The following is a 12,045-nucleotide window of genomic DNA, read 5'->3' on the forward strand; positions in this document are numbered from 1 at the left end:
AGGAGTTATCAACAAGGATTTAAACAAATGTTTGCTTCTTTTTCTTTATGTTTCACTGCCCAATAACTAGAATTCTTAGCAATAATCTATTTGTCATTTGATATAAAACTTACTGCAGTTTGCTGATTTAAAAAAAATTGAACTCCCTATCAAACTTTATTTTTGGCGAATATTTATTTATTGCAAAATACAGATTTTTTTTTGCTAACTCGTGATTTTGATCATTTACGTTTGTTATTTTGAATATATTCAGATACAGTACAACTGGACAAGTCTCGCTAAATGAAAACAAGGTCAGTGAGAGTTTGATGGTATGTCTTCTTCTTCTTCTTCTTCTTCTTCTTCTTCTTCTTCTTCTTCTTCTTCTTATTATTATTATTATTATTATTATTATTATTAATATTATTATTATTATTATTATTATTATTATTATGAATAGTAAAAATATATGAGTGTCCTGTAAAGTGAGTATACAGAAGGTAGGCAGCCATTTGTCGGTGTTTTGCATGTAATCTAATTTTATAGGCGCGTATAAAGGGATAACTATATTTGGTGCCTTACACTCCAACACCTTCAAAAACATAACAGACACCTCACACGTCTCGAACTGTCAACCTACTCGCCCAGTTCTCCTCGCTGCTGGCAGAAAGGGAGCTGGGGATTTGGTAACATGTACACATTCGCTACCGGGGTCTAGGCGATGTCAGGCAGGGCAGCCGATCGAGGCTACGGCCTACCCCACCGCCAAATCAAAGTCCTTCAAAAGAAGGCATCGTGCTTACCCCATATAATAATGGGAAAAATGCACGTTAAATAAAAAGAAATGGGAGAGGGAAAATCAGAACATGACAACAATTTTGCACTGAGTAAAATCAAGTACTTCCAGAAAAGGCAAAATGAACGGACAAAATAAATTTCTTTGTGTTCCTCGGGTTCGACAAAAGCAAATAAAGGATATACGAAATAAATATCCCGTTGAAAGATAAATTTTAATTTAAAATGAGCAATTAAAACTGTAAATATTTCCTGAAAAGATCTGAAAAGGTTAAATAAACGGACAAAGTCAACTTCTTTGTGGTCCTCAGGTTCATTAAAAGCAAGGAAAGGATGCATGAAGCAAAGATCCCGTTGAAAGATAGAATACTTTAATTTAAAATGAATAATTAAAACAGTAAATATTTTATAACAAGATTCTAGCTGTGTAGCGACGGACAAAGAATGGTTTCCCGATACGAGAAAATTTAACAAATTTATTTACTGAAAATAATGAAATCTCTCCCTCTCTCTCTCTTAATTTTTATATGGCCATGTGCTGTGCAATAAATACAGTAATAATGAATGTGCAGGTTTTCACTTACCATAGTCAGTGCTCCGTATAGAATAGGTTTCCAATAAATAAAAATAGACGCGAAAATACCGTAGACTTATTTAAAGGCTTCAGACAGCATCATTTGCTAATCTACGAATCAATTCATTGGTAATTGTTTTAGTAGTTACTCAATGAATTCATTCTATTGTTCATTATTTAATCTTATACCATAAAAATATTATTATAAATAACCTGTTAAATGAAAAAATATACGAATGAAATTCTCATAGATATTTTTTCAACCTTTGAACATAGATTCTGCGCAGAATCGATAGAATATGCATCGTACCTTTTAACAATGCGAATTATTTTTTTATCTGTTCTTTATATGTATAAATATGTCCTTTACGAAAGGTCAATGGACGTTGGCAAAAGGAAAAGGAAATACAAGTGGGGACGTGAATTTCTGTTTCTCATTTGGCTTTTTTTTTTTAAAGAGCTTTCCAACGCTAGTTTTACAATTGACTTATGAAGTGGGAATGCTTGGATGCACGTTGACCTTTGTTCCTTGTTTTTTCCTTCCTTTCATTCCTTTACTAATCGCTTTTCTTTTTTCTCCTTTTTCTTCTTGATAACAACGTAATCCTGAAGGTTACATAAAAATCCAAACGCCAAAGTTCGCACAAAGGAGATTTCATATAATAATAATAATAATAATAATAATAATAATAATAATAATAATATAATAATAATAATAATGTTGGTGATAGTGGTAGAAATAATAATCCATCATATGGCTTGCTCTCTTCCGTTTAAAACGGGCCGCTTCAGAAGCAAGAGCTGATGTTGGCATAAGACCAGCTCAGTCAGCAATAACTCGTTTCTCCTCAGAGGACTGGTCCGAGTCCTGACGTTCACACTAGGCACTTATTCACTTCAGCACCTTACTATCACTAACGAGCCGCCATTGCACACTCACCTGTGCTGGCAAGAGGCTTAACCTATTCAAAGTCCCTACCTCTCTCTTGGTTGTCAATTCCAGAGGTCCACATGAGGACTCTTCAGCACATTGACATTACTTATGGGTCACCAGTCGTGCACAGGCGTTTGCTGGCATAAGGATGGCTTAGTTTATATAAGGATGGTTTAGTTTGTACCAACCAACCTCGGTGATATGCAATATCATTATTACTTTCATCTTGCTATTATATGCTTAAATATAAGATTGTAATATGTACCATAGATGAATAAAACTTTAGCATTACTGCCGGATCATTCGAGTTGTTTTTCATAAGTACTTTTGCCTCATGAAAAAATACTACTTCAGAAACAAATTTAGAAAGGCACTAAATTCAAAGATTTACTGTTTCCGAAGTAATTTTTCTACTGTTCACCCGCCAAGAGAGTTGGATCACTCTGAACGGTTGGCATCCCTGGGCACGAAGTAAACACAGAATACAAGAACTCTTAAATGCGCAAGGATGAATTTCGTGACAATAGTTTTGAGTTTTCCTTGCATACATTCGCAGATGTCTCCTTTTTTGTCATGGTATATAATACAAAACGGCAAACATGACTTTAAATGACGTTGGTAACTACTGGCGACGGCATATAATTCCATTCAAAATAAATTCGGTTTTATCAAAAGTAAATTCCACAGACGTGTAAAGTCACGCTTCAAACTGGCTCATAATCAGTACGTTCGTGTAGGAAACAACGAGCTTTATAACGTTTCAAAATAACAAAGGGCGGAGTGACGTGTGACGTCACGAAATCAGCTGTTGCTCTCTCTCTCTCTCTCTCTCTCTCTCCCTCGTCGGAGGATTCTCTCCCGCGTCATGGCAGAGTCGTAAACACAACGTCAGTTTGAGTTGAGCAGTGACCGCGAGAGGATCTCTGTATAATCGCCCCATCCTCATATTGTCATTTGTCATGTGAAAGTCAAGTTTATAGTACATTGCAAGTGAAGCAACGGTATTATGAATGTCGTATCTACGGCGTAGTGTTATGTGATGTGATTTTTTTTTATTTTATTTTTTTTGGAAGTGGTGATCCCGAGGGCGAAAGGCGCCTTTAGCCTCATGTTCAGGGGCCTGCGTTCGATCGACAGGTACACTCGCGAACTGTTCCATTCAGAAACGGATACTTGTAAGAGACCCTACAGTACTCTAGGGTGTCAGCCGGACTCAACCGCGACGTACAACTGGATTTATCGCTCTTCGGGGGCGAGTATGCCTCCCTTGGTCAACTCCCTAGACCTGATGGGATCCTCGTCCCCTGATGGCCAAGTCAAAGCCAAGCTCAAGTGTGTCTTGGTAGGCGACGGGTCGGTAGGCAAGACTTCCTTGGTCGTTTCGTACACCACCAATGGCTATCCGACGGAATACGTCCCCACGGCTTTCGACAACTACAACGGTAAGTGGCTTCTCTGAGAGGCTTAGTTCCTGTAGTCCTAGCGGTAGCGGAGTGAAAATTTACGTTGACCAGAAGCTAAGCCAGGATATTTGGTCGGAAGCCCAGGATGATACCGGTAGGCCTATCGATGTGGCTAACGTTCAGGTAACCAACCAGAGGGCCTGTTTACTCTGCCCCGGCAGGTGTTGGACTGTTGGGTCTCCTCGGTTCCTCTCTATTTCTGATCGGTTGGTTAAGTTTAGCTGGAAACGTCCAGTGTCAACGAATAGTTGAAAAGACCTTTAGGCCTAGTCAGGAACCCTGGGGGCAGCATACAAGAAAGAATTCGGGGATAATTGTTATTAGTTACAGAAACGTCATGTTTCTTAGTTTCATGAATCAATACGGCGTTAATGTTGACATGCCATTCTTATATCCTTGTAGTCTCATGATTAATAGGTAGGTTATTTTTTTGTGAAAAAGTGTAATTCACATACTCTCTCCCTCTCTCAAGCGACAAGATTTTTGCACTTTTGTACGGCTGACTTTGAGGTTGCTGCTGCTTCCAGATTATGATAGTCCAGATTACAAGTCGGTCATTCCCAAGATTTGGTAGTTTTAGTTACCTATTTACAAAGTTTTGTACTTATATGCCATGTGAATTTTTGTTAACTGCAGCGATGAACTTGGTTACAACGCGTATCATCAGTCCATAATGCATTTTAATCAACGTTGGTAATAGGCCTATTGGAGGTACAACGGTTAGGCATCGATAGGTCTACAAAAAAAAAAAAAAATCCCCATTTGCGTTTCATATTTATCTACTTATTGTTCACGCTTGACTAACGTATGGGAGGTTTGAAACTGGAGTGTCATTTTTTATTTTCTAGTATAAATTTATTTCTCCCAATTTTTTTTAAATGCGTACAGAGGGACTGAATGATCCAGTATACGCAATGCATTTAAAGCTCAAGTACAGTTGTTATTATTATTATTATTATTATTATTATTATTATTATTATAAGTTAAGATATTCACGTATTATTCACTGCTAGGATTCCTCTTGGTAATAGCTTCTGTTTTTCTATATATGGTGTGAGGGAATGAGAAAAATACTATTTCCGGCGAGCAGTCCCTGTGCATTAATATTGAACTGTATCTGTCTTTTCAAGAAATGTTTGATGACTCCAAAATGCAAGACATCCAAAGACGATAATGAGCTGGATTGCACCGATTCCTTTTCCAAGTATAGATAATCGTTTAAAGAAAATCTTTGTTACTTGATGTGATAAGTAAAAGTGGAATGCTTCCTGAATAATGTTTCCCCGTAACCACACGGCCGTGTCTTCGCTTTTCCCAATAGCTAAACCACTTGCAACTGCCTTCTTGCTGACTGCCTCAATAAAATTCCCTGGTTTAAAATGTTGGACTGAAAAGTATTGTGCATCTAAAAATGGACAGTTCTTCGCCGCCTATAGTCATTGTTTTGTCTTATGCAAATTAGAACGTGACGAATTAAGGCCGAATACCTTGTGCACACGACTGTCGATTTTGTTTGGCGTCTTGTTTCTTTTACTGATTTTTTTTTCTTTTGCTACTAAAAGTAACTAGGAAGGGTATGGCCTTTCCGATTATAGAGTTTGTCGTACTTTGTGGGCCAAGTCATGATAGTTGACTTGCTAGAGCGAATAAAACGAAATTCTAAATATCTTGTCCAGACTGTATTTACTGTTCGGTTAAAAACGCGTGTTTCTGAAGAATCAATATGTGAGTACATATTGCAGAATGTCATTTGAAAGCAAAAAAACTGTTCTAAGGATTTTGGAGAAATTATTTAAACTGTAAATCCCTTTAGATGCTCCTTCTTAGTGTCAGCGATGCCTTTACGTTTTTGTATTTGTTTCTGATAAGAAACCTCTTTCAGATAATTAAACTTTAGTCAAGGAATTGTTCTCCGCGTGGTTTGTGTGATGCATAAAACAAGGTTAGAGGGAAACTCCCCCTCCCCCCGCCCTCTCTCTCTCTCTCTCTCTCTCTCTCTCTCTCTCTCTCTCTCTCTCTCTCTCTCTCTCTCTCTCTCTCCCCAAAACAACGTTTTATGTTCGAGTATATCAAGTAACATTGAATGCCGCTAGTTAATTTCTTTGATATTCGATGAGTCCCGACACCTAACTTAACGATCATCAGTTTATTAATGGTTTGAGTGGTTGTGTGTGAAGGTGTAAGGAGAAGTTTCGGTTGTGGAGGGGAGGAGGGGGGGATGTTGGTAATGCCAAATAATTGCAAACTGGCAACTCTTCCAGCTGCAGGCTGGCCGATGGAGGGACGGCTTGACTACTTTCAGGGTCAGGCTACCTCCCTTTGGCATGAGCACTTCTTTCTTTTGATAAATTCTCTCTCTCTCTCTCTCTCTCTCTCTCTCGTACAGTTAAAGAGCAGACAATTATTGTTAGCTCCCTTTGGCATGAGCATTTCTTACTTTTGATTAACTCCTCTCTCTCTCTTACAGTTAAAGAGCAAACAATTATTGTTACTCTTCAGAGACTTGAATAACGATGTAACCTGCTTTTATGGGCTTTTGAATCGGCGTTCACGTCCATAAAATTCGATCTTTCTCGTGTACCTGTTTATCGTTTGGGTATTGGAACTTTTGTTTTTCAGGATTTTGTTGTCTGTTGCAGATTAAGACTGTGTGTGTGTAAGTTTCTGTGAGGAGATAACTTCTCCGTTTTCTGTGAGATTGTGCTAAGTCACAAAAAGGCCAAATTTCTGAAGCTCATCTAGCAGGAAGTTCACTCGTGTAGGGCAAGAATCCCTACCTTTGAGAAGTGTTGTGGTGGCAGTTATGCTTCAGGGGTCACAGACTGTGTCCACCACCTCGCTAGTGGATGCCTTATTTCATAGCAGTCTATAAAGTGATGGGTCATTTTATAGACTATATATATATATATATATATATATATATATATATATATATATATATATATATATATATATATATATATATACCCAGAATGTCCTCTTAACTTTCTCGAATTCTTAGAACTTTTTGGATACACTAGCCAGTACAAAGCCTTAGATCCATATGGTCAGGTCGGCAACGTGACCTAGTGCTGATACTCGGGATGTTGGGTACCTACTACCCGACATCAGAATTTACTTCATATTTCTTGTATGTGGATCTAAGGCTGTGTAGTGACAAGCATATCCAAAAAGTGAGAAGAATTCGGGAAGTTAAGAGGGCATTGTGGCTATTACAGTTACATACGTATCAGGTAAAAAGTTACCAGTAGGCTATATATATAGGCTATATATATATATATATATATATATATATATATATATATATATATATATATATATATATATATACACATACATACATACATACATACATACATACACAAACAGCCAAGTTACATACTGATTAAAATGCTTGAATATTCTTTAAATGATTCATCTTAGCCTGTATCGATAACCAGTCCATGTAAGCTATCCTACAGTATAATCCTTTGGCCTGTTATTATTCTTATGAGTAGTCGGGTCCTTCGTTCTAGCAACCCATCGTCGCCAGGGCCTATAACCATACATATTCATATTTTCTCCATACTGAACAGACCCAGAAAGGAACTTGGCAACTCGAACCATACTAGGTCACAGAGATAAAAGTGTTCATGAATTTTACTTCTTCCGTGATGACAAGCCTACGTTTAGGGGTAGGTTAAATGATCCAGGAAATTCTGAAGATTGAAGGAAATTCCAAACTCTGATGAAAGTTAACGGTATAAAGAACTGACCAAATCAGATGATTCAATGTCAGATTGCTGTACTTACAGTACTACTTACGTTAAATACACACACACATATATTATATATATAATATATATATATATATATATATATATATATATATATATATATATATATATATATATATATATATATATATATATATGCGTATGTATTTAACGTAAGCAGTAAATACAGCAATCTGCGACATTGAATCATCTGATTTGTCAGTTCTTCATACCATTAGCTTTCAGAGTTTGGAATTTCCTTCAATCTTCAGAACTTCCTGGATCATTTAACCTACCCCTATATAAAACGTAGGCTTGTCATCACTGAAGAAGTAAAATTCATGAACACTTTTATCTCTGTGACCTAGTATGGTTCGAGTTGCCAAGTTCCTTTCTGGGTCCGTTCAGTATGGAGAAAATATGAATATGTATGGTTATAGGCCCTGGCGACGATGGGTTGCTAGAGCGAAGAAGGACCCGACTACTCGTAAGAATAATAACAGGCCAAAGGATTATACTGTAGGGTAGCTTACATGAACTGGTTATCGATACAGGCTAAGATGAATCATTTAAAGAATATTCAAGCAGTTTAATCAGTATGTAACCCGTGAAATGTCACTTATGCGACATCCTTTTACTTGGCTGTTTGTCGTGTCTATCAGCATAATGAAACAGGATGGAAGCATCAGCAATATGATTTGCTTGTACAGCTCTGTTTCCGCTCTCTTGAAAATGCCCTTAGCTCCGGGACCTTTAGGAGAGAGACCTTTAGGAGATCTTTGATTCAAACGTTGTGAAGAGAGTTGTTATGTTTTTAGAAGGTCAGGAGTTGCGAAATACAACGCTGTTGCAGTGTAACCCATTTGTTATTTGTGAATCTGATGTTTGTGTAGATTTTGTTCAAGCATTTGCGCTGGTCGAATAATTAGCTTCTGTTGTTTAGCCACTGTGTTATTATTATTCGTTTTGGCCAAGAATAAAGTCTGATCTTTAGTCCTGCAAATGCTATGTTAACTTTTGAGAGGTCTCTGTAAGTGGAATTGGTGTTTGAAAAATCTGTCAAATTCTTAAGTTTTTTTTTTTTTCTGTGAAGCTTACGATGGTCCAGGCAAAAACTAGTTTGATTCCTTCCATATCTAGTCTTGTCACCATCAAGTATTTTATATGTCTTATTTGTGTCCCTTTTAACTATCGTATTTTATACTTGTACATTGCATCATTCATTTTAATTGCAAAATGCATATATACAGTAGCTTTATACCCCTACATATTTTATCATGTACCACGAGTATTTATATATGGATTTTTTTGCCACTGATACATTCTCTTGGTTGTGAAAGAATGATTAGTAAGAAAATAGTCGTCTTGTGTCATGGCAAAGTGGATTTGATAAAACGCTACCCTATTGATCCGACGCTTCAAAAAAAAAAAAAAAAAAAAATATTAACAAGGATTAGATTCCGCGTTTTGTGTCATGCTCCGTGATTGGACAGGTCGTTGACGTCATATGGCGACTGGATGAAGAGAAGATTAGTTTTTTCTTTTTTATTGCTCGAATTTTTGGGAAGATTAGGTTTTTCTTTTTTATTGCTCGAATTTTTGGTCTTGTTCGGGTACAGAAGTGGGACAACCTAATCGATGTAGGTTTTGTTACGTTTTAATTATTTGCCTCTACAACTCTTTTTCGGCCTGGTAATGTTAATTTCGATGGGAATGGGTTTAGAAGGGTTAACGGACTGCTCAGGAGTAAGAGCCTATGCTGGCATAAGGCCTAAGGCCATCATAATCGAGGAACATCAATGAAAGGGCTGTGTGCAGAGATCATTTCTGTGTACAGTTACATTTCTTACTGGGGTGTTTACTTTCATTCCTTTTCCTGTACCTCCGTTCATATTTTCCTTCTTCTATCTTACTTTCCACCCTCTCCCAACAATCGTTCATAGTGCAACTGCGAGGTTTTTCTCCAGTTACACCTTTCAAACCTTTTATTCTCTCAATTTCCCTTTCAGCTCTGAATGACCTCGTAGGTCCCAGCGCTTGGCCTTTGGCCTAAATGCTATATTCTGTCATTGTTCATTACCACAGTCAAGCAAAAATCGAGTCTATGTATGTGTGTGTTCTTAGGGATTTATGTCTGTGTGTGCGTTTTATTTGTGTCTGGTGTGGGTGTTGGCGTCCCTTCACGGATCAGCGGGCATCGGCCACAGAGAGCCGTTGCAAGAAGTCATTCCAGGATCCTGCTTATCCAAGGGGCTCTAACGCCCCCCCCCCTCCATACAGTACGCTTTATGAACCCCGCTTGTATTTCCATCCGTGTATTCTTTATAACCTGCCTTTAGTTATGTGCGTTTTTAGGATTTGCGTAAACCTTGAAAGCGTCAGTTTTTACATGCAGATGTTCAACATTTCCTCGAAGAATCTCTCTCTCTCTCTCTCTCTCTCTCTCTCTCTCTCTCTCTCTCTCTCTCTCTCTCTCTCTCGGATACTGTTAACTTCGGAAAGTCTGGGTATGATAAAAAAAATTATGGTTTCGTTACAGTATTTCATTTTATTTTGTCATGAATTTTTAAGAAGTAAGGTATGGGTATCCGCCCATCTTGCCCAGTGTCTTTCATTTAAGCCTGCTCGATTATTTGAAATATAGGCTATATATATATATATATATATATATATATATATATATATATATATATATATATATATATATAATTTATACACACACACATATATAGGCTATAGGCTATATATAATACAGAGAGAGAGAGAGGAGTCCTAGGTATATACCGTAAAAACTAATCCAGTGAAGGTACTTGCAAATAAAATTTATTTACTTATATTTAACTTGCAGTGAACTAGACACCCACGACTAAGCATTCCTTGCACATAATTTGAAATGAAGTATAGATTCTGTATTTACTCGGCAGAATTGAAGGTAGCTTAAAGCATTATTGTGTTCAATGCCTTCTTGGAAGAATTTGATAGACCTGTGGTTGAACTGCCTTACCTCTCTCTGATCAGGTGTATAACGGTGAAGTCTGGCAGACAGCCTACAGCCAGGGGATCGTTGGCTGTGTATCAGTGGAAAGTAATTGCTACTCGTAGACGATGCCTGGAGTGGATTTCATTATAAAAATAGTTGAAGCAAGGTATTGGGTACCTGGAGTGTGGACGGTAGTTCACTTTAATTAGATATGCTGCCAGCCCTTCCGTGATTGACGGCATTGAGAGTTCTGTGGGTCGCATAGGCTACTTGTACTAGCCTATACCTATCTTGCGTTTGCTTATTCGACCTGTATTGCTGTAATATCAGGGATATTTTATGTTGCTTTTTTACTTCAGTTTTTTCTTTGGTGGTTAGCCTACTCAAGTTTATGTAGTTCTTTTTTTAATGCCTCATGTGTAGTATTCCGTTTAGCTGGCCTTTTTTGTTATATGAAACCAATCGATAAAAGGTAAAGTGCAAGTGCAGAGAGAGAGAGAGAGAGAGAGAGAGAGAGAGAGAGAGAGAGAGAGAGAGAGAGAGAGAGAGAATTTGTAGCTGATGAATCCCTGGGATCGTGTAAACTGACATTTCTGAAGGCGAAGTTTTGTGTTCAGGACCTTTCACCTAACAATTTGTATTTATCGTTCCTTTTACCCATATGTTAATCAGTCCATCTTTGCTTATGGAAGTCTCTCTCTCTCTCTCTCTCTCTCTCTCTCTCTCTCTCTCTCTCTCTCTCTCTCTCTCGGGGAAATGTTAAATACCGGTGCACCATTGCCAGAAAATTGGCTAAGTCACCTTGATTATCATAATCTGAGGTTGAAAATTTTACGGTTATTATATCAGGTTATACAGGACTGTTCTGGGAGAGGATATTTTCCTATGTTAAGCAAGATTGGATAGTTAGAAAGTCAGCAATGTACGTAGCCTAATGAATTAATATTTGTGGAGTTTTTCTTCAATACTGCATACGGACGATTCTGTATAGATGGTGTTTAAAGGCCTGCGTTCCTATAATGTACCCCTCTAAGTAAGGACAATCGTTGAATTCTTTTTAAAGTCTTAATATCAATGCTAGTTTTATTATTGCTATTAGTAATTTCATTGGTCATTGTTATTAATAAAATATTCGTAAAAATGACTGAACTTGCCAGTACCGACGCCTAATTAGTTTTTTGTTTCCTGTAAATTGAGATTAAAGTGGGACTCGCATAATTCGATTCTTTCTCACCTTGGACATAACGAACTCTCTTGTAAAAGGACCATCGTTGGTTTCGAAGGGAAAAGTCTGAATGAGGAGAAATTCCTTTGTGGTTTGCAACCAGTGAGAGAGAGAGAGAGAGAGAGAGAGAGAGAGAGAGAGAGAGAGAGAGTTGTATGTTTGTTCCCGCTCCTACGTGTGTATGCTTGCCTGTATGTGAACGAGTGCTTTAAGGTTTCGAGAGAAAGGAATTCGATAGTAATTTCCCAATGTTCATTGCCAAAGAGACGATTTCTGTCGTAATGTTTTCAAGATTGCGTCATGGTAATGATCTGGTTTTGTATCATTTGCAGTGGTTTCA

The 12,045-nt window shown here is 37.6% G+C and overlaps 1 protein-coding gene across 1 annotated transcript in view; it reads left to right on the forward strand.

The window, feature by feature from the left end:
• The first annotated feature begins 2,838 nt into the window (after positions 1-2,838).
• The window catches only part of LOC136847116 (cell division control protein 42 homolog), a 258,623-nt gene continuing 249,416 nt past the window's right edge, over positions 2,839-12,045 (forward strand). The window contains exon 1 of the mRNA XM_067118455.1: positions 2,839-3,724. Coding sequence (XP_066974556.1) covers positions 3,391-3,724 — 334 coding nt within the window. The 5' untranslated portion in view covers positions 2,839-3,390. The remainder of the gene's footprint in view (positions 3,725-12,045) is intronic.

Source organism: Macrobrachium rosenbergii, chromosome 16, assembly GCF_040412425.1.
Source record: "Macrobrachium rosenbergii isolate ZJJX-2024 chromosome 16, ASM4041242v1, whole genome shotgun sequence".
NCBI classification, from domain to species: Eukaryota; Metazoa; Arthropoda; class Malacostraca; order Decapoda; family Palaemonidae; genus Macrobrachium; species Macrobrachium rosenbergii.